Genomic DNA, 20931 nt, shown 5'->3' with positions numbered 1-20931 from the left:
GTATCGTTCCTTTTCTTGATCTTTTGCATTTTTACCGAGGCATACCTGCCTTCGGTTTACCATCTTTTGTATCATCTCTTTCCCATGTCAAAACCCCCTGTCCATGATCGTGGTCGTCACCCCAAAAGTCGTGTATATTTCCTTGTGTACTTGAACAATTTATGTTGCCAATCTAATCACGCCCCTAATAGATTATAGCAACCGTAGCATGGTATTGAATAAAACACATTTCAGTCATAACCTTGCACTTCATCTTGGGAGACAAAAGTCTCAGAGCTTGACCTGTCCTCGGTCCTGCGGCCCTGCACAACAAGCCGGCTCAGGATGCAGCGTGGATTTATTAAACGACTGCGTCGACGGAGGAACATCGAGCGCAGGGTTTTTGGTGAAGAAGCCATCCGGTTTGAGCATGACACTAACACGTTCCATGGGCATCACTGGAAAGTCCTCAATACGCGGGTTGTGAGTAAGACCGAAGGCTAGAGTCAGACGGGTTAGCATGCGCTTGCGACATAAACGAAGAAAAAACTTACTATGCCACAGCACGACATCCTCGTCTTCGACGGCATCGTTCCTTGCCGCCCACACCTCCACGCCGTCGGACCTCTTGCTCTGGTTCGTGAATTCACCCGCCGCGTACAGCTCGTTATCTTGGTACTTGGTGACCCAGATCGGGCGAGTCGCAAACTGGGCCCGCTTTGTGCCGAATGAGTTGGGTCGTGCAAGGAGCATCTGACTAGGCATCGTCTGCAGCTTGTAGGCGATGGGGTGGTAGGTAATTGGGTTCATGATGTGGTCGTTGCGGATCTTGAACACGCGGTTGCGGTCCACGCTTGTCGATGCGCTGCCACTGGAGCGAATAACATTCTGCTCCGTGGTATATCCGACCAAATATGGGTTGCTTTCATCCTGTGGCATAGGTACGCTGTCCTCATAATATACGGTATTCTTGAACCCATCCAAGGCAGGATCGATCCGCAGCGAGAACATGTGTTGGTGGAACGGGGCCATCACACCAGGGCCAACGTTCGTGCCCCATGGCACGGTCTGCCCATTCTCATTATCGAATGGCACGGTCGACAGAATCCCCGTTGCGCGCACCTCGAGCTCGATGTTGGCCGCTTGGTCGAGTATGAACGCAAAGATATATTCGTAATTGGCGACGGTGCAGATCATCTGGATCACAAGCTGGCGGTTTCTAACTACAGTGGCTGCTCCACTGCGATAGTTTGTATGTTTATGCTGCAGACCGTTATCCTGCTCATGCATACAGATGACATTTTTGAGCTGAATCGGGGCGCCCTGTGCATCGGAGCGGTAGCCATCAAAATACTTGATATGGCCTAGGCAGTCACAGCCTAGGATGAGTTGATTCGCGGTGATGCCAAATCCGACATCGCCTACATCAAAGGCCTGTTTGCGGTGATATGGCGCGCGAGGGTCTAGTGATGTTAGTTGTAGTGGCCGAGAGTATAGGAAGTTGGGAGCTCACCTCCATAGGGGACCGTCATCTCCGACACCGAGAGACGATAGAATGTGCTACGGCCATCATAGGTCACATTATGCAAAACCAGCCCCTCTCGACTATTAAAACCAACGCGGAATCGCCATTTCTGCCACGACACTGCGTTTCCGATCACGTTGAATGACGCACCCTCGGGCTGTTGAACAACATATGGCTTCAGATCGGTGCGCAGCGGCTCATCCAGCAAGTCGTGTGCGTATTGGACTGCAGGAACTGGTTTCCATGGCTGTGTCTGGGTGCTCTGGGTGTCTGCCGCGCCAGGAAGAAAGTCCATACGGACGAGTTTGCGGGAGATACCATCGAAGACCGGGGAGAATTTGCAGGGCAGTGAATACTGATTGTTCTGAGGATGGTCCGTGGCCACAATGTACATGTAGCATTGGAACAGTCGGCGGGATTCTTGCGGGTTGTCCGTGCCATAGATCCACGGATCTATACACACAGACATCCCCGGGGGAGCTTGAGTTTTTCAATCTCTGCCTTGACAGCAGGGTGGTTCAGACATAGCTGCTCGATCTCGATCATCTCGTCGACATCCACTGGGCCTTGGACGTCCTTGGGCAGTTCCTTGGCAGACACCAGGGACTTGGTGTCTGCGTTCAACAATGCCTTGAAGAATGACCCGTTATCTAGCCGGTGGAACAGCGCCATCAACAACCGAGCGGGCTTGCGTGGGCATTTCTCGCCCCGCCGCTCGGCCTCGATGTATGGGATGACCTCATGTTTGGAGGGTTCCTGGAGATCAATGCGCTTGTATCGCAGCTTGATCCCCGGGAAAGCGGATTCAAGAATCCGAACAGCCAGCTGGATCTCGGCACATGTGATGGGGTCAAAAGGGTGGAGGCTTGCCATGATGAAGAACACAGAGTCAAGTTGTGGAAAAGTATCAGCGAGACATTGCGGGCTTTATAACTTGCGGGTTCATAGCGCCCGTCGATATCTTCCCTGACGATTTCCCGTTCGGGTAAATCTACCGCGCAGGTGGAGATGAAGTGAGCGAGTCAAATCTCCCGGCGCATCTTTGCCTGCAACGAGTTTAGTGCGACGTCAAGCAGTGACAATCGGATTACTCCCGAGGTCACCACGCATCCATCGCATCGCGACATCTAGAGGCGAGCTGCCATGTGGCGGGGACCCTCTGTGAAATGCTCCCACTGAACTTGGATCGCTCACTCACGATCACGACAGGAGTCCTTTCACTCCCTCGAATTCCGGGCCCTGCGATGTGAGAAATGTGAGGATCGAGGCTCATACTCTCGGAGTCTCAAAGTCGACATTGAATTCTCGTGTTCACATTTCAGAGACTCGAGCGATTGAAGATGAAGAATGTGACGCGAGGGGCCCAAGGGACTGCCCGCCCTTGGGAGAAGCCGCTATCGCACCCCCGCGATTATATCACGGAGCCACCCTCAAATGAAGCCGCCAATTGTCAATTGTCTGGAAAATCCATTAGTGCTCAATGTTGTCGAAGTCCACAACCAAAATCACAGGATGAAGTTGTGGGCCAAGTGCGAGAGGAATTCGGGGCTGCTACTGTTCCTCTGGACGGTCCCTCCTGGGGCGCGAGACCAACATTCCTGATCCAAGGCCCAGACCTTGACGCGCCAGTATAAAACCAGGTCGCGTCAGTCTCGCGTCGGTGCTTTGCGACTACGACTCCCACGACACGATATCGACCGCGCCTGTAGACATGGATGCGCAGTACTGAGCGCGTTCATTCCCGGAAACCTCGACACCATCTTCTTGGCCTGATCAACGCATACTCACCTTCCACTCCGTTGTTGCCGGCCTTTCCTTCAACATGAAGTGGGGTATCTCTATACTCCTCTCCATCGCCGCCGCTGGGTACAGCCATGCTGGTTCGCACGGCCACCATGGCCACGGACACCCAGTGCGGCATACCGAGGCCATGGAACCTAGAGACTTGGCCTGGGACAACACGAGCCATATTCCCGTCGACACGGTGGTCGAGTTGCGCACACTGACAACCACCGTGTTCAAGGACTGCGCGTCCACCGACACTCTTCATGTTACAACGACCGTCATGGAGCAGACGGACCCTGCGCCCACTCAGCCTGAGCTCGCCCAGTCTAACCCTCCGGGGTCGGAGCCGCTGACCACTATTCTGATGACCAGCACTGTCACGGAAACCGCTACCGACAAAGTCGAGGCTACTACCTCGCCTATGTCGAGCAACACGACGGAGGGCCGGCATCTAGAGCAAACCGCCACCTTACTCAATTTGGGACCCAACATCCTACCGTCACTGTCACCACTCCCGCAGCTGCTGCCCGGCTCACCCAACAGTCCTCAGCCGGATGAGGAGTCACTACCCGCAAATCTGGACTGGACATCACATCCTGAACACGATGGTTTCGCGACCAAGGCATTCGGCGGACGCACTCCGCCCAACGACACGGACATCCACTACCGCGGAAACGTCGGCGTGCCCTGGGGCAGCAACATTATCTCCGTGGGCCCTGCTGCGGTCCATCGCTACAAGTACGTGGCCCAGTTCACGGGGTCCAACACGGACCCCTGGACCGTCACAGTATGGAACAAAATAGGCCCGGACGGCAAGATGAACGGATGGTACGGACACTCTGCGCTTACCTTCACGCTGGCACCCGGCGAGACGCGGTACGTGGTGTTTGATGAGGATTCAGAGGGCGCCTGGGGTGCAGCACCGGGATCGCACGGTCTGCCGACGGACCATTGGGGTGGTTACTCGTGCACCTGGGGCGAGTTTACCTTTGGAGATTCCGAGAACGGCGGCTGGTCGGGCTGGGATGTGTCGGCCATCCAGGCTCAAATCGCCGGTGACACCGTCCAGGGCATGCGCATCTGCCAGGCCAACGGCATGGGCTGCTCGAGTATTAGCCCGCAGGCCAAGAAAATCGTCAATGCGTACACCAAGTCGAAGCGCAAGCATAATGGCATTGGCGGTGCGGCTGCACCGGGGCCAGTGCGTTTGAGGGTGCAGATTGACTGGAAAGATAATGCTTGATTTTTTGTATATAATTTTGACTGGCTACATGTATGTCCTTCAATTCAACAGTACCCTCTTTCAGGGACTGACTCGAGGGTAGTTGTTGTCGTGGTTTGATCACTGTCTCGTTCAGTCCACCCTATTTCCACTTGCTACGACATGGCAGGAATGTTGATGCGCTGGATCGTCCACACTTTGCCGCCCTCACTAGACCCCAGTCCCTTGCACGAAGCCCCGGTCGCCGACGCAATAGTATCCCCAAACGCGGTGTCAGCAGAGGCGAGCGTGATCTTGGTGTTTCGATACTCCTGCGCAGCAACAGTGCCAGTGCAGTCATCATTACACTCCGTCCCAGTACCATGCCTAAAAGAAAGCATCAGTAAATACTCCACACCACCCAAATCATATTCCACAAAATCAAACGCACCCAGTCATATACGGCCCCGAGACAAGGGAGTAAGTCGACAGCAGATCACCCGTCTGCGCATTGATAACAGTTTGCTTCCAGGTCTCTCCATTGCTCTCCACGTTATACTCAATCCGCACCTGGTCCGACCCAGCGACGGCACTAGGCTCGCCGTCAAGCTGGCCGAGCTGTCAAAGACACTGGCACGCACGCACCATTGACTTGTCGTGGCACCGCACGATGAATTGTCCGTCCAGCTCTCCAGCGTCGTCTGGATGAGATCCCCTGTGCCGTTGGACATGCCGGGCCACAGGGAAAGTACGCTATCTACGCCGTTCTGCGTGGATGGTGCGGTACCGGGGATGAGGGTCGACACGGCGTTGATGGTGGTGGATTTAGTTGGTCCCAGTGAGACGCGACCACCCCAAGTGTCGCGTTTTGTGGTGGATGACAGGAGACCTGCGGTGGCGAGGCTGGCACTAGCCAGGAGAGGAATGCAGTGCATGATGGACTTGTTGGTTTAACTATACCACAGAGAAGGGCAATATTGTTTGAGTTGAATGGTAGGGTGAATTTATCGAGTCTTGCATGTCTCACTCGATGTTTATATTCCAACCCACTTATACTTCGAAACCGGAGTGGTGGACTTGCTAAAGTCGAAGTGCTGTCGAGCCAGCGTTTCGCCTTGAAATCATGTTTGGAATGATGATTCTGCAGCTCAAGTCTGCTTGCCTACATGATACACTAGGACGTGCCAAGCAAGACAGGGTATTCAAAATAGGTTCTGCAGCCGACATTTCGAATACATAGGCTACGCTAAGAGTGGCATTCCCGTTCCAAGGATTGCGTGAGTGGTCCAGTATACATATGGTTATTTCAAATATCACTATAACCCTCCACATCCGTACCCAAGAAGACATAATACGCGGCCTGAAGCCCTCATTTACTGCAGGTACTCCCCGTTGGTCTCGCGGTGGATTACATCAAACAGCGGCTTAGCACTAAACCAGCCCGCCTTGGGAGTACCAACCGTCTTATAGGTGAACGCAGCATCGGCATCATCAATCTTGATCGTCTGGCCACCCCGACCCGCCGCCGCCGCATCGGCCAGCAGTTGGGCGTGACAACATTTCTCCAGACTGACGAACCAAAACACCGTTTCCTCGATAGAGCGGCCTACGGTCAACAAGCCGTGATTCTGCAACAAAGCAGCTTTCTTGTTTCCCAGCGACTGGGCGATGTTCTTCCCTTCTTCCTCGGCCAGCACGATGCCGTTGAACTGACGGTAGACAACGTGGTCCTATACACGACCCTCATTAGTTTTCATTGCCCTCGAGTAGTGATCATGGCATTCCCTACATTATGGAATGCGCAGGAATCCTGCGAGATGATATCTAGAGGTCGGCCAAGCGAGCAAAATGCCCGTCCATGGAGCGAGTGGCTGTGGGCGGCGCACATAACCTCAGGCCGAGCAGTGTGGATGGCCGAATGAATCATGAAGGCTGCCGCATTCAGCAAGCGGTTTGCGCCTCCGTCGATGACCTCGCCGGTATGATCAACCAAAATCAGGTCCGAGGCCTTGATCAGCGAGAAGGCCGTCCCGAACGGATTTACCCAGAAACAGGTGGGATCGATTGGGTCTCTGACGGTAATGTGCCCGGCGACACCTGTGGGAATGAGCGTGAGCATTTGAAGGAGCGCATCCTTGTATATCAAGGAACGGGAATCAATATCCTACCCTCGTCGTAGCCATACTTGCCGAAAATCCGAAATGCAGCCGCCAGTCGACCTTTTAAATACTCTCGCTCCTGCATCTTATCTTCAAAGACTGGCATGGAGGGCATCTGCATCTTTATCTTGGCCTTTTCCGCGTCGGCAGCCTGCGGCGACTGCGGCGCTTGCAACTTAGTCACATTCGCAACAGTCTCGGTCTCAGTGGCGGTAGGAGGAGCCATATTGGTATATTGCAGTGAAAGTTGCAGAGTGCGAGGAAGTCAGGCTTATAAATTAAAAGACTCCGAGGGGCGGTTAGCACTGCGTTCAGTTGCAGACCCGGCGAAGTTGTTCGCGAATGGCAAAAGCCATCAGAGAGGCGAGAGCCGAGGTTATCCAGCTTCTCCGCACTGCACTTTAACCACGCTCTGTGACGTCGGTATATCTGGACCAACGAACGGAAGAATAGCCTAATGTTGAAGTTGACCCTGGAGATATCCATGGATGGGTTGGAATATGCTGACACAAAACGCTGACCCTTTGGTCAGGTAGGTGGTGGATTTTAAAGGCCTATGAACCAATTTTTACTCTTTATTTGATATATAGCTAGCTATTCTACTCCTGTTTTCATTGTTTCCCTATTAAGTTTTATGGCTTTGTTATCTTTACTTCCCAATGAATATCAAGTCCATGGTGAACGCTCCACCTCCGCCATCAACACCTCGAACAGTTCACGATCAGCAGAACTGAAATCTTGAATACGCGACTGGTCTGGTATGCCGACCAGTGGTTTGAGATCGGCTTCACAGAGCGTGCCGGATTTAGGCAAAGCGCCAGTCTGGAAGTAGCTACGAATGGACTTTGCTATACAGACCGATGGCGCAGTGACTGAGGTATGCTGGAGGAGATAGGTGCACGGTTAGCCACGGTAAAGATGGCGGAAATCAAGGGCCTTACGCCTTCTGAACGTTGCTCCAACAGGGCTGATCCAGGGAAGTGACTCGACATTTTTTGCGCACTGGGGGAAGTTAGTCCACAACTCTATTGTAAGGAAAAACATGCTTACCTGCGCAGAGGAGTCACTGGGTCCAATGTGGTTGACACAAATAGCATCGGATGTGCCGTTGTGCCACCCCATGGACCTGGAATAGTCAACATAATGCCCTTCGAAATATCTAGAAAAGACACATACCCAAGAACTTGGACTTCGCTTTGGCCTTCCATCCAACACAGCTCAAGTGAATGTGGGCCCAGTAGTCACCTAGAGACGCACTGTCGACTTTGAGACTATCCCACTTTGCTTGGAACTCTTCGATACTTGGGTCAGCCAGGTGATCTGCATCGCTACAAAGGATTGCAGCGCTGGCATATAACTCGTTGTTCTGCGCCCGAGCGCACGAAGGCGACCAAGGACCTGCGCGACTGCATTCGCTCGAGGGACACACGCCAAAGTGACGGCGATGCTTGAAATCTGCAATGGGTCCGGCGTTGCCTTTGGCCAGTTCGGCTATCATCTCGGCCAAAATGGGAAACACCAAGAGTGGCTGATAGACTGCGATTCGCTCAATCACCTTCAGGTCAGTCCAGGTGACGACCTCGGGCCCATGAGTCGCCGATGCCATCACCGGCATAGAGGCGTTGAGCAGCTGGGCTCCCAGATCCCGATAGGCATTCTGAATTGCGTCGGGGCCTCCCTCGATATAGAATGGGCAGCCTGTCGGACCGGCTGCATTGCAGAAATGCCCGAATTGATGGAAGACAGCATCTGCGTCCACCACCGGGTTGGGTCCTTTGCCTTCATAGTACGTTTCCATGTCGACGACCCCGTCGAGCACAGCCCGTGTAACACGATCAGGGTATAAAGCAGCAAACGTAGCGCCCAGCACCGTGCCATACGACCGGCCCCAGTACAAGAGCGGCTCTTCGCCCCGGCGCCATTGGGTTCGTTCTGCGATCGCGCGCGTCTTATCAAGACTATAACGGCCGTCGGCGCCCGACCGGGCCTTCTGGCCTTGCTTTCCCCGCCACTCGCCATGGCGCTCGACAAGAGTCACCATATCCTGCGCAACGAGCGGCGTGTTGAGGTAGGCAGTAAAGGCCTCGTCGTCTTTAGCACCAGTTAGATCCGTGGTGGAACAACCTTGGTTCAGCGCCTGTGCACGCTGCCAATTCCTCTGCAGTGCTTCCAATCCACTGCCCAGCATGCCCTCTGTTTCCATCTGCAGTTCCCAATTCCGCTGGGACATAGGATTGGGGAAGCAGATGACTGCGGGTGTGGAGGCACCCACGCCGCGAGGATCAAACCCAATGATATCGAAGTACTTGTCACCGGTGTCTTCGGGTGTCACACCAGGGGCGGTTTCTGCATCTACAATGGTTTGCAGATTGTGACCTGATAGGAACGCCGAGAGGGTTCCGGGGCCACCAGGGCCGCCTGGATTGATCAAAACAGCCCCGCCATACCGAGGATCTGTGACGGGGACTTTGGCTGGCAATCGAGCCACCGCCAAGGCGAATTGACGACCATCGGTTCGGTTGTAATCCATCGGCACCTGCAGTCGGGCGCATTGAAGGCCATCCCCGCAGTCGTGGTATTCCAGCGACTGCGAGGGAGTGACTTGGTCCCAGCTAAAAGGCACCGACGCAGGAACCGGACTGGTCAAAAACGACCGCGGAGGCCATGCCAACAGGGTCACGGCTGCGGCAATGAGTGAAAGGCCCCAGCGAGCAGCCTGTCGCCAGCGCGAGGGTTGATATGGAGGCGGCTTCGGCACACTCCGTTTCAGATCCATGGCTCTCACAGTAAGGTGCAATATCTCAGAGATTGACTGATAACCCCTGTGTCTGGATTTCCTAGAGCAAAAGAAAATGCCAGTCCCTTCGAGTCTGGTTTGACTCTTCCCCCCGAGTTTGCCTGAAGAATTCAGGAATCAGATCGACGTGCAATTGGGAATCCATGCGATCGCAGGGTCCACAATCCACAAGTGGGGGGAAGTGAGAGACGCCGATCAGCTGAAGCCAAGAATGTGGCGGTCGGACGATCGCCAGCACGATGTGATCTTTTCATTGGATTTGGGCGTTGGTTGATAAGAAGACTAATGCGCTTCTGAATAAGCTGTGTTTTCGCTGGTGGGCTTGGTCCAGGGAGTCTGTAGCCTGGAGTTTGCTTGCAGGCGATCAGAGACCAGCGGGAAGGAGACATGCTAAAGACGCCTGGAGGATGTTTCGACGGCTTCAATGGTTCGAAGTGGTTTCTTCTTGAATTTTCTGGGCTGCTTGTCAGGATATATGGTGGAATGGTAGCCCTAACTACTTGGGTGCTCGAGGAGCAAATCCACGATTCTGAGATTGAATTAGTATGGGAACTGACCAGATGAAGGTTGTGTAAATTAGCGAGAGATTGCCAGGTCACTTGACTTCGACTCACCTGCACCAACTCCTCCAACCGCCCAGGCAGCGGCGTCAACTGGCAGTGCCGTGCCAGTTGGGTTGGCGATGCCCTGGCGCAGCAAAGAGCCGCATTGAAGTGGACATAAAGAGCCCCCTCATCTCCCAGTCTACAGCCATCTATCAACATCCGGGAAAAACAAGCAAATTATTTGACTACTTTTCACCACCATTTGAAGCAAAATGGCCCCTCTCCAAGAATACATCGACAACATCCCCACTCTCGCCCTGGCCGACGCCATACAAGCCATCATCGACCTGACTCCGGGCCTAACCACCTCAGTCTCCGCAACAGGCGACCGACTAGTGGCCCACCCAGACTATGAGGGACAAGGCAGTCTCAGCAACCTGGGCAGATACTATCTCGAATGTGCCGCACGCTGCCAGACCGAGCACGCGTCCTTCAAAGTGCGTCTGCTGCACCTGACGCTAGACGAGGTTTTCGATACACTCTATCGAGAGAACAACAAGATTTTCGAGAAGGGCGTCAAGGATGGGAGCGTGACTCTGCCCGAGTACGAGGAGGGCTGCGCATGCTGCAATGGTGATCCCGATGCGCTTATCTTGGCTGGCTTCAGCACGGGCGAGTCGTTGCTGTTTACCGACAAGGAGTACCGCCAGCTCTGGGGTGACCAGGAATCACAGGGCAGTAGCCACCGCAACTGGGTGGATGGGAAGGGTTGGACGGATCACTGGTTGCGGGCGTCGAAGGAGCAGGTTGAGGAGGCGATGGCTCGCAATGCTATTGTGCCTAGCATGCTCTAGAGATAGTAGACTACGGTGAACAAAGCACTCGAGATTTCAAGTCCATCACCCCGTATTTGAAGATAGATGATATTAGAATTATGTATAAGACATCAATATAGCTTATCGACCCGGAGACCCTGCCACACACACAAACTCGCGCCCGGGTTTCTCATCAAGCACATTCTTGACCAAATTCCACACATTCAAATCATACGCCTCGCCAATATGGCCGACGGGATCGAACTTGCAAGTATCCTGAACCCAGAGATTGTTTACCCCGTGCTCATGCACAAAAGAAGTCTCGGGCGGCGTAACCAACTCATCATGCTTCGAGGCAATAACGGTAAGGGAATTCCCGGGCTGCACAATCGGCTTGCCATCATTCAAGCGCCTAACAGCAGCACCGCCCGTGCCGAGATCATCGCAAGCAGCACAGCCAACGGCATGGAGAACATCGTCAACAGCCTCACGGGAGCCATTCCCAAGCAGATACGCCAGTTTATACAAGCCAGCGAAATTAGTGGCGTGGGTGGGCGGCGCAATCGCAACAATCTTATCCACGAGATGGGTGACGCCCTCGAACTTGGGCACGTAGAGGGTCTGGAAAGCGCCCTCGGAGTGGCCGACGAGGTCGACTTGGGCGCGGCCGGTTTTCCGGACGACCTCTTTGATGTATGCGGCAATCTGAGGCGCGGAGTCTTTGATGGGTTTGAGTCCGCCGACGAAGGGGAAGCCGCCGTATGCACCGTATGTCAGCGAATAGGTGCAATATCCTTGCGTTTGGAGCCAGGATTGTAGATAGTTGAGATCCTCATAAAAGGTTGCGCCTAGCCCGTGCAGCAGCACCACGGGGTTGGAGCTGCTTTTGCAGGAGAAGTCGTTGATGTCGCTGCCCATTACTGCCAAGGCCCCGACGAGGACAGCTATCAATAATCGGCGGAGGGAAAACATCATGGATATAGAAAGACAAAAGAAAAGAAAAGAATTTCAGAGTTGCCCCGTGCCACTCCCAGACAGAGTATTAGAGTGTATGGGGCGAAGATGCGGAGATTGAAGGATTTCAGAGCAAAGTCTGGCATGGCTCTCACCCTTTTTTCTTGGTTTTCTGCTCGGCTCCATCCGTCAAACTATCGATTGTCGATCGATCAGACGCGTCTCTGAATGGCCGCTCAAGTGGATCCTGTCCACAGCTGTCACTCTCTCGTACCCAATGACGCGCGCAAAAGGGGATGTGATGGCTCCGCTGTGGATGTTATAAATCAGATGTTGCACGGATCCATGGATTGCATATTGGCTGCGAAATGGCGCTAGATGCTAAGGAGGATATATCCGCGAGAAATCATTCATACAAGTCGTGCCACCGTGTTACATAGCAGTGGGATACTTTTAGTCCTTATTCGCGAGACATTTGTGAGTCTGCTTGTGTCGACAGCTCCTCCATAGCGGCGCTACCCCAAAGCCCGAGGGAATGCCGTCGCTCGACCAGCTGCAGCACCTCAATCATAAATTTGCGCTCCGGGCCATCGTCCGGGAATGCCTCCCAGGCCACACGGGTGGGGAACGCAAGGCGGTTGATCATGTTGCCTGGAGCGGTCATGATGTAAAACTCCAACGAGCGGCAGATCCCACACGCCAATTCGTATTGCTCTATGGGTGTGACCCGATCCTGGGGTCTCGTATCGATCGACGACAAAACCAGCCGGAAGGCGTAATAAAGACACATGGTCTGTGCCAAGAGGAGGTTTGGGTAGGAGAACTTGGTCGGGGGAAAGGCGGCGCCGGTGCGAAAGTCACGTTGCTGGAAGACAGGGAATTCTTGATCGGAGGTTTGCTCAACTTCCTGTGAAGGCCCATCGGGGTATGTGTCAACCCAGTCACGGCGCCATTGATGGAAAAAGGCAGTGAGCTCGGAGATTTGGTTCCACAGCGCGGTCTGCTTGACGGCCATCTCCTGTGCGCTCATGATAGAAGCCCGATTAGCCCGTTTGAATGAGTCGGATTGGGCCAGTAGACCCGGGACCTCGGTGGCCAGGTCTAATAAATGATGGAGAATATCCTTTGTAGTCGTCCCGGCCGACCAGGGTATTGTCTTCCATTCCTCGCGGGCTAAAAATGAGGGTTGTCGAACCGCCATAGCACCGCCAATCTAAGCCATTAGTCTTGATCTAATCCCCAAAGCGTGGGCAGACGTACCCAATATGGGCGAAGCTCGGTGAAAAGAAGATGCTCGACCCCATACATGTGGTTTTCCGGTCCACGATGCTCAATTAGGCGCACTGCGCCCCTGACATGAGCTGCGACACCGCGTTGAGTAGTGCGCTCCACGCTCTTAATAAGGTCCAAGTTAGCAAGCAACAAAACTACCATGGAATGGAAGATCCAACCTCAAAAGCAAGAAGAAGAATGACGGTAACCAGCGTCGATTCAGCTTTGCATCGCTCCGGATCCATCAATGCGTCTTGCAGTCCACGTAACACTCGCGGGTAAAGCCGAAAGCCGGAGGCCTCGATCTGCTTGTCTTGGACCGAACGCCCAAAGAACGCCACTGACACGGCCTCGAAAGCATCGGTGATGAGTGGAGAGAACATTCGGACCTCTGCTGCAGCCCGCAACGCGCCAGCGCGGCCAGACTTGACATCTACCTCTGGGGCAAACGCATCGACAAATCGCTGGACAAAAACATCCACGGCAGGTCGCTGCATGCTCATGATTGAAATTGTGCCCGACGACGACGAAGAAGAAGAATCAGAACCGCTGGCCACTGACATGAGTTCTCCCCGGTCGCCATCTTCATCGAGTTCAGGCACATCATTAAAGTCCTCATCTGGGCCCGCCAGAAGATGCCGGCGAGATGGGGAGGCAGAGGTATTGATGGTTTCATACGCTGAAAGATATCAGTAGACAAGTCTGATTCTTAACATCGGGTCGACTTACCTTCTCGACCCTCCCATGGCCCAACGGGAACCGCATTTCTCTTTAGCCCACCTTGTGCAGATCGAATTTCGCGGACAATACTATCGACCACACTGAGTGGGGCCGAACGAATAGACTCAAACAAGCTCTCTAGCTGGTCCAGCCGCCGCAAGTCTTGGTCGCGCGAGTCTAATGGCGCGTTAATGTCTGTTGGGTCTGTGGGGTAGTGGGGAGTGGCATGTTACCATCACGTCTGTCGGCAATTCTCGCTCGCAGGTCTCGGATCTCTGCCCGCAGGTTCCGAATCTCCTCTGCTTGGCTAATGGGCTGGGCTTCCTCTTCAGGCACGCTGTCATATACACATCTTGAAGGATAGCCATGGGCGCAGCATGCGTGGCAGGGTTTCACACGGTCGCACTGGGGGGAATCGACGTTAGTCACACTCGTGGAATGCACCCGTGGACCTTCGATAGCCAGTGAAACATGACATCAAGGGAATGGGGGAATGGGGGGTGTGAAGAAGGGGCCCGGCATGAGAGATGATCTGAGCACCGTGACGGACCTTGACCTTGCGGAGTCGGCAGACTTTGCAGGACCGCGACTGGCGACTTGCAGACTTCCTGACTCGGGAGTCGGGAACAAGTTGGGGATCTTCAAGCATGGGGGAAGCAGAGGAGGGAGAAGAGGGAAGCTCATGGCCAACGGCAAAGCGGGATTGGGGCTAGTGAGATTTCCGTGCAGAGTCCGAGATCTCACAGAGCGGTGGGCCGTCGCATTAGCGTGGTGGGTCGGGCGCAGAATGGATGTGATGGAGATGAGTATTTCTGCTATTTGTGCTATTTCTGCTACGATGAGAATGATGAGAATGATTAGAATGATTGAGAATTGTGAGCAAATTTGCAGGTAAATATCGTAGGAATAACTAAGTCTTTATCGAGAGGACTTCTTTATACTTCGAACAATCAATCAAAGCTGTCCGATCCAGCGACGTGACTACTGTGGTCATAAATAGTAAGGCATAATAGCAAGGCTGTTCCATCATAGTATACTCGGGAAATACTCTGGAATCCATGGATATTAATTTTACTGGAGTGATCAACTGCGGGCCCTGCTCCTCCAGCGACAGCGAGTCGCCCTCTGAAAATGCCCATCAAGTATGAAACTTGCTAAAATTATAGACCCCCGGATGCAAATTTCGTATTTATCGCTCAAAAGAAAAGCGTTCAAACTCATCAGCTTGTCAAAGACATTATGGTAGCAGCTAGCATGCGACTATCTCGAATCATGTACCTAGGAGACCTGCAAAGAGCGTGTTTACTTTGTCTCATGCCTCAGGCTGGACATATGCCGGGTTCATGCCTGATTATCAGGGCAGCCAGACAAGTCAAGTGACCCGTCGACAGCTTCGAAGGTTTGCGAGTCCCACACGGAGCAACTGCGAGACTGTCGAGACTTGGTGTCTTGGACCCTTTTTGATGTCTTCTATGGCGCTGAAAATGTTAATTCGAGTGCGGTGAGAAACCTTGAATATGAGAAAACAGAGTTGGCGCCAGGAAGAGCGTGGGATGCCAACCTTCGACATTGCAGATACATGATCTGCTCGATTCCTGATGTCAAACAACATCTTCACCTGTTTATCCTGATTTAAGAATGGTGAGTTTCCTACAGATACCCACTGAGGCAAAAAGCATGCAACAGGGGTCGAGGCTCGGAGAATGGTTTTCCTCACCTTGAAATAAGAGTCTGGGGAAATTTCCCGACTCGACGGGGGCGGGTGCCGGTGAAGGCGAAGTCTAACCACGGCACGGTTCCACGGCAGATCGGTCAACGCGCGGACTTGGTCCGAGATGCACTCAAAGAAACTCACCAGTCTCGAGAGCCTGGCACACGGACCGGCGGACGTGGGGGGAACTCGACAGCCCCCGAAGGCTCTTGGCAGACTGCCAAAGGGAGCTTCAACGAGTCACCCTGCGGGATATTTGGGCCACGGAGGCCTTCACTCGCGATGCCTCGGCCTATCAGAAATGGCGCGTGCGTCACTACACTCGCGATTCTCGGGGCTCCCGTCCCCCGCATTCCCCTGACGATTCCTATTGGCGTTGCCGATGTGGTCCCCCCACGTTTTTCTCCAAAATTTCCGGGGTAAACCCGTCTTCGGCTGTGAGAGAATGCCAGAGGGAGCCCATATGGCAAACTCAAATGGCATCACCTGCTGCTCGAACGATACATAAAGCGATAGGCTCGTCCTAGACGGGAGCGGATTGGCAAAGATCCTTTTTACCACCTCTCGAACACACCTCCCTCTCTCTCTACACCATGGCGGATACAAACCATGCCATTTCCGACTTGGAGGCAATGGGCGAAAAGGCGGAGATGACCCACGATGAGGTGGTGCATATGGCAGAGTTGACCCCCGAAGAAAAGGCCATTGAGCGGAAGTTACGATGGCGCATTGATGCATTGATCATGCCGCTGGTCATTCTCGTGTACCTCCTCAACTATATTGACAGGTTGTTGTGCTCTTCATGTCTTTTCGAGAACCCGATACTTACGGCTGGATCAGAAACAACTATGCTGCCGCCAAGCTCCAAGGCCTCAAGGAGGATCTCAGTATCAACGAGACGCAATACCAGACCGGTCTTTCTGTTCTATTTGTGGCGTATATCCTAATGCAAGTCCCGTCCAACTTGCTCCTCAACTACATGGGACGGCCATCGCTCTACATCGGCTTCTTTGTGTGCGCTTGGGGCCTTGTGTCGGCTCTGACATCCCAAGTGAAGAATTACGGTGGCATAGTCGCATGTCGGTTTCTGCTGGGACTGGTTGGTACGCTAAAAGCCTCCAAGATTCCCTAGGTGCATGCTGTCGCTGATCACATCTTCAGAGGCACCTTTCTTTGCCGGTGTTTTGTACTATCTTTCCAAGTGGTATACTAAGAGGGAATTGGCATTCCGAATGTCCATCTTCTACTCGGGGTCCCTTCTCAGTGGCGCTTTTGGCAATTTGATTGCCGCTGGCATTTTGTCGGGGCTCAAGGGGCACCGGGGCCTGTCTGCTTGGCAATGGTTGTACATCATTGAAGGGGCTATTACATGCCTCGTGGGGTTGGTTATTTGTTTTGTCCTTCCTGATTTCCCTGAAACCTGGAAGCTTCTCTCGCCGGAGATGCGGAGAGTGGCTGAGCGGCGGCTGGCCATCGAGGCGGCCGAAGTCGATGTCGACGAAGAGGGGGGTATGAGCCAAATCAAGGGCCTGAAGCTCGCCATGACAGACCTCAAGACCTATGCGCTTGCTGTGGGGTACATGAGCATCACAGGAGGTAAGCCTTCTCATTTCCTTCAGGCGCATCGCACGAAGTACTGACAGGAAGAATCCAGCGGCTGGGTTCCAAAACTTTGCTCCATCCTTGACCAAGGGACTTGGTTACGATAATATGATCTCGCTGGTGTTGGTGGCACCCCCGTACCTTTTCATGGTTGTCTGGAGTCTCGCCCATTCGTGGCTGTCGGACAAGCTTGAGATGCGGTTTTGGTTCTTCATGTATCCGATCCCAATCACGATCATCGGCTTTATTGTCTTTATGACCGTGGACTCGTTCGGTCCCCGCTACTTCGCCATGTTCTTGATGATGTTTGTCTTTGCTCAGAACGGTACTTTGTACTCCTGGATTGCCAACGCCATTCCGCGACCCCCGGCCAAGCGCGCCGCCGCGTTTGCTTTTATCAACAGTATTGGCAACTCGGCAAGTATCTGGACGCCGTACACCTACCTTGAGAAAGATGTTCCGCACTACCGCACCGCTCTTGCGATTTGCATTGGACTCCAGGCTCTCGGGGGGCTGATGGGAATGTTCATGTACTGGAGTCTCCGGAGTCTCAACAAGCAGCAGGAGCGACTGGAGAATGAGGATATTCAACTGAGTGAAAAGGAGCTACGGAGGCTGCAGGTGACGGCCGAGCGGGAGGGATTGGATCTTGCGGCAGCCAGGCGACTGCAGAAGGGCTTTCGGTATACGCTGTAGAGATGAGTTGCTCAACTTTACCTCTGACCAATTCCACGATGATCTATTCAACCATAATTTATTTCATTGTTCAGCGTATATACCACAGTTCAGAGTATAGCAGTGAATAGTCCGGAGTGATCTGCTTCGCTGTGCTACTGGAAATGCGGGGCCCCGCATCCCCGTCGATCCGAGTGGCGAGCACATAGAATGACATTGTCGCTCTTTTTCAGGGATTCCCTTCTATATAGCTTGTCACCATCCTGTTCCCTTAAGTCGGATGATATTTGTATATGCCCACACATAAAATCCCCATGGCGCCGCGTTTAGAAATCACCTGACCGATGAGGTCATTCGGATGGTATAAAGCAGCATCTGCCTGCTCCTTCAGCAAACCACGTTAATTCTCAGGTCTCGGATCAGGCCACTCGGCTCGTTTTCCTGCGTAGAATTGCTTCACTCTCAGAATTATTTCTCGTCGAACCACTTACTCGATACCGATCGACCCCCCAGACACACACCTCTCCCCTTTCCGAGTCTAGCTACCAGCATGCAGAGTCTCTCACGACCGATCCTTCGTGCAGCTGCTTCCCCAAAACTGCTGCGGCCCTTTTCTGCTGCCCCATCCGTCATGGGCGAAGGCGACCTGGGCTCCCCCAAGACGCGCGGGTTCCTCTCCGAGAAGGACCAATTTACTCGACGCGAGGCTGCGCAGGAGGCCATGTACATCCGCCAACAGGAAATCGAAAAGTACGCTCTACTGTGTGATTTGGCACTCTCCCTGGAATCTTTTTCTGTCTATCTTTGGATGTTCGTGCTTTTCAAACCCTGGCTTACCCCATCCGGTAGACTCAACCGCCTGCGAGAGAAGTTGAAGGAACAGCGTCGCCACATGGACGAACTCGACAAACATATGTAGGAGATCCTTCATCTGCGAGTCTGCGGTAACGAGAAGCTACATGAGTGCTGACGGGCTACAGTGAGGAATTCACCAAGAGCCAGGGAGGCGAGCAGAATTAGTTCTACTTCCGGCTGGAAAGCAAACCAGGTTTATTTCTATGCCACATCTTCCTGACTTCTTGTCTGCAATATCATACTCGTCGATACCTCATTACACTATTCCAAATTGAATCAAGTCCATTCTGGCATCTTCTTCCCGATTTTTTTTTTAAAGTCTCCCCCCCGTCTCTTACTTTTCTTCCTTTCTGATTACCAGCTTATATCTTCGCCTGCCAGCGCCATCGGTAGCTCAGACAGGCCCAGCGAGCCATGACGAAAAACCCGAGCGCGACAACCAGCACGCTTCCAAGGTATGCCACCATGGCATTGCGTCCAACCTTGTCCAGCATCTCACCACCAATGGGAATACAAATGAGCGTCCTAAATCATTAAGATATTAGCGCATGCACTTATGCTTATGACTCAACCCAGGGAGTAGCCAGAGGAACAACTTACGCCAAGCTAACCACAGAATAACAGATCCCGAATCGCCCACCCACCTCGCTCGCCTTGGATATCTGACCAATGCAGGTGGGCGCCAGGCTCAGGAACGATCCCGACGCCAGGCCAAATACCGTACTGAACATATACAGGCCCGCCAAGGTATTCCCAAATGGCAGCCAGATGGTGAAGATGGCGATAGCGCCCACGGCGATCAGAGCCGTTTGAGTGTTGATTCGGCCATAGCGATCTGCGATTCCCCCGGCAAACAGTCGACCAACGGTTGAAGCTCTGGCAGGTGTCAGCCTGTTTCTTGATTGAAATGTCAAACACATGCTAGACTTCATACATGTTCAGAATCGACAGCAGAATGACACTGGTGGAAGTGTTGAACCCTTGCATCACAACATAGGTTGGGTACAGACCCAGACCGGCGAATACCTCCAGCTCCAGGCCTATGAGTTGGTTAGCATGAACTGGCAAATAGGGCTAACCACTTGCAACATACTGAACGTGCCCAACGTCAGCCACGTGAATCGAGCATCTTGAAAGGCGCGCAAGTTGATCGTCGCCCGACTCATGCCCCTGGGCAGACGAGCCCTAACGAGCGCAACGCCCAAGCTACACATAACGACCACAATCAAGGCTAGCAAGCGCATCCCCCACTTATACCCGAACCTCGTAAAGGCAGCACGCAGCATGAGCGGAAAACACACACCACCCAAGCCGGCGCCCGCAAAGGCAATCCCCATCGCCAGCCCCACGCGATGATTGAACCACTGCGGCACCGAGGCCATAGCGACGGTACTCAATAACACCGCCCCGATGCCCGTGAGCAAACCCAGGGTCAAGAGGAAGTGCCAGAAGCGATAGCACTCAGCCAGCAGCACCAACCCAGCACCGTAGCAGACGGTGCCGGCGATCAAAATGCCCGTGGGCCCGTAGCGATCGAACCACGGCCCGACCTGCACGCTCAGCCCCAGCCCGATGAAGGTGAAGATGCCCGAGATCCAGCCGATCTGCGACGCGCTGTACGCGGCCAGCTGGTGCGAGGCGAAATAGCTCTGCAGCACGCCGACCGAGTTCATGAGCCCGAATGACGCCATCAGCAGGAAGAACGATCCCATTACTACAGACCATGACCGCAGCCCGCCGTCTGGGAACAGGTCCTGGCCATTTGGGAATGAGTCCTGCGGCGGGTTCACGATGTGCGTGGTCAGCGTGGATAGCTCGGCCGGGGGCTCGACCACGGCAAAGGCCGAGCGGGGCGCCTCTTCGTCTTGCGGTTTTGTGAAGCCGCTTGTTAATTGGTGGGGTTGGTTGGTTGATATGGGGTCGAGAGATATTTCGTGAGCCATTCTTGTTGTTTTTCTCTCTCACTTGAGAGTCTTTTACGTGGATGGTGTGGTGGACAGTCGGTGGAATTGTTAAATATTCAACTGCTCATTACCCTTCCATGAGTCATTGAAGAACGTGCATTGAGACGCAAGACTAGTCACAGTGGGGCTCGGCCTCGGGGTCCAAAATGCAATCTCGGAATGAGAAGCCGATGCTCTAAGGAATCGATCGGGTGGGGGGGCCGTGTTTTATAACGTTGGGCCAGATTATAGTTCGGTTTCACGGCCGCATGGTTGATATCTACTTTATAGCTAATATCCTCTGGCACTGAGCTATATCAAAAAGATACAGCGAAATAGCTGAGCCTGTAGACATCACTGTCATACGCATTTACTTGTTTTGCATTGGAACAG

The 20931-nt window shown here is 53.5% G+C and overlaps 11 protein-coding genes across 11 annotated transcripts; 4 read left to right on the top strand and 7 right to left on the bottom strand.

Moving 5' to 3' along the window:
* Nucleotides 1-270: 270 nt before the first annotated feature.
* On the bottom strand, nucleotides 271-2377 carry NUU61_009465 (Copper amine oxidase; the record flags this gene model as incomplete). The annotated part of the gene is made up of 4 exons (XM_056659990.1): nucleotides 271-479; nucleotides 534-1442; nucleotides 1493-1957; nucleotides 2029-2377. 4 exons carry the CDS (start codon nucleotides 2375-2377, stop codon nucleotides 271-273), a joined length of 1932 nt encoding a protein of 643 aa, XP_056508283.1.
* Nucleotides 2378-3326: 949 nt separating this feature from the next.
* NUU61_009464 (uncharacterized protein) lies at nucleotides 3327-4532 on the top strand (the record flags this gene model as incomplete). Its single annotated transcript, XM_056659989.1, has 1 exon — nucleotides 3327-4532. One exon carries the CDS (start codon nucleotides 3327-3329, stop codon nucleotides 4530-4532), a length of 1206 nt encoding a protein of 401 aa, XP_056508282.1.
* Nucleotides 4533-4666: 134 nt separating this feature from the next.
* On the bottom strand, nucleotides 4667-5425 carry NUU61_009463 (uncharacterized protein; the record flags this gene model as incomplete). Its single annotated transcript, XM_056659988.1, has 3 exons — nucleotides 4667-4877; nucleotides 4942-5082; nucleotides 5136-5425. The coding sequence occupies 3 exons, from the start codon at nucleotides 5423-5425 to the stop codon at nucleotides 4667-4669; spliced, it is 642 nt and encodes a 213-aa protein (XP_056508281.1).
* A 438-nt stretch (nucleotides 5426-5863) lies between these two features.
* Nucleotides 5864-6875, bottom strand: NUU61_009462 (class II aldolase/adducin family protein; the record flags this gene model as incomplete). Its single annotated transcript, XM_056659987.1, has 3 exons — nucleotides 5864-6220; nucleotides 6280-6587; nucleotides 6659-6875. The coding sequence occupies 3 exons, from the start codon at nucleotides 6873-6875 to the stop codon at nucleotides 5864-5866; spliced, it is 882 nt and encodes a 293-aa protein (XP_056508280.1).
* A 440-nt stretch (nucleotides 6876-7315) lies between these two features.
* On the bottom strand, nucleotides 7316-9425 carry NUU61_009461 (alpha/beta hydrolase; the record flags this gene model as incomplete). Its single annotated transcript, XM_056659986.1, has 4 exons — nucleotides 7316-7531; nucleotides 7591-7651; nucleotides 7700-7775; nucleotides 7826-9425. 4 exons carry the CDS (start codon nucleotides 9423-9425, stop codon nucleotides 7316-7318), a joined length of 1953 nt encoding a protein of 650 aa, XP_056508279.1.
* An 838-nt stretch (nucleotides 9426-10263) lies between these two features.
* On the top strand, nucleotides 10264-10845 carry NUU61_009460 (uncharacterized protein; the record flags this gene model as incomplete). The annotated part of the gene is made up of 1 exon (XM_056659985.1): nucleotides 10264-10845. One exon carries the CDS (start codon nucleotides 10264-10266, stop codon nucleotides 10843-10845), a length of 582 nt encoding a protein of 193 aa, XP_056508278.1.
* A 102-nt stretch (nucleotides 10846-10947) lies between these two features.
* NUU61_009459 (esterase/lipase family protein) lies at nucleotides 10948-11724 on the bottom strand (the record flags this gene model as incomplete). Its single annotated transcript, XM_056659984.1, has 1 exon — nucleotides 10948-11724. The coding sequence occupies one exon, from the start codon at nucleotides 11722-11724 to the stop codon at nucleotides 10948-10950; it is 777 nt and encodes a 258-aa protein (XP_056508277.1).
* Nucleotides 11725-12220: 496 nt separating this feature from the next.
* On the bottom strand, nucleotides 12221-14401 carry NUU61_009458 (Zn(II)2Cys6 transcription factor domain-containing protein; the record flags this gene model as incomplete). Its single annotated transcript, XM_056659983.1, has 6 exons — nucleotides 12221-12973; nucleotides 13021-13155; nucleotides 13212-13711; nucleotides 13762-13929; nucleotides 13986-14157; nucleotides 14303-14401. 6 exons carry the CDS (start codon nucleotides 14399-14401, stop codon nucleotides 12221-12223), a joined length of 1827 nt encoding a protein of 608 aa, XP_056508276.1.
* Nucleotides 14402-16056: 1655 nt separating this feature from the next.
* On the top strand, nucleotides 16057-17761 carry NUU61_009457 (putative MFS transporter; the record flags this gene model as incomplete). Its single annotated transcript, XM_056659982.1, has 4 exons — nucleotides 16057-16250; nucleotides 16304-16566; nucleotides 16625-17059; nucleotides 17118-17761. 4 exons carry the CDS (start codon nucleotides 16057-16059, stop codon nucleotides 17759-17761), a joined length of 1536 nt encoding a protein of 511 aa, XP_056508275.1.
* Nucleotides 17762-18290: 529 nt separating this feature from the next.
* Nucleotides 18291-18760, top strand: NUU61_009456 (uncharacterized protein; the record flags this gene model as incomplete). Its single annotated transcript, XM_056659981.1, has 2 exons — nucleotides 18291-18655; nucleotides 18721-18760. The coding sequence occupies 2 exons, from the start codon at nucleotides 18291-18293 to the stop codon at nucleotides 18758-18760; spliced, it is 405 nt and encodes a 134-aa protein (XP_056508274.1).
* Nucleotides 18761-18957: 197 nt separating this feature from the next.
* Nucleotides 18958-20538, bottom strand: NUU61_009455 (uncharacterized protein; the record flags this gene model as incomplete). The annotated part of the gene is made up of 4 exons (XM_056659980.1): nucleotides 18958-19120; nucleotides 19196-19471; nucleotides 19530-19635; nucleotides 19689-20538. 4 exons carry the CDS (start codon nucleotides 20536-20538, stop codon nucleotides 18958-18960), a joined length of 1395 nt encoding a protein of 464 aa, XP_056508273.1.
* Between the last annotated feature and the right edge of the window lie 393 nt (nucleotides 20539-20931).

Source organism: Penicillium alfredii, assembly GCF_028826965.1.
Source record: "Penicillium alfredii strain IBT 34128 chromosome Unknown utg000011l_segment0_segment0, whole genome shotgun sequence".
NCBI lineage: Eukaryota > Fungi > Ascomycota > Eurotiomycetes > Eurotiales > Aspergillaceae > Penicillium > Penicillium alfredii.
This window is presented reverse-complemented; position numbering and strand designations above follow the sequence as displayed.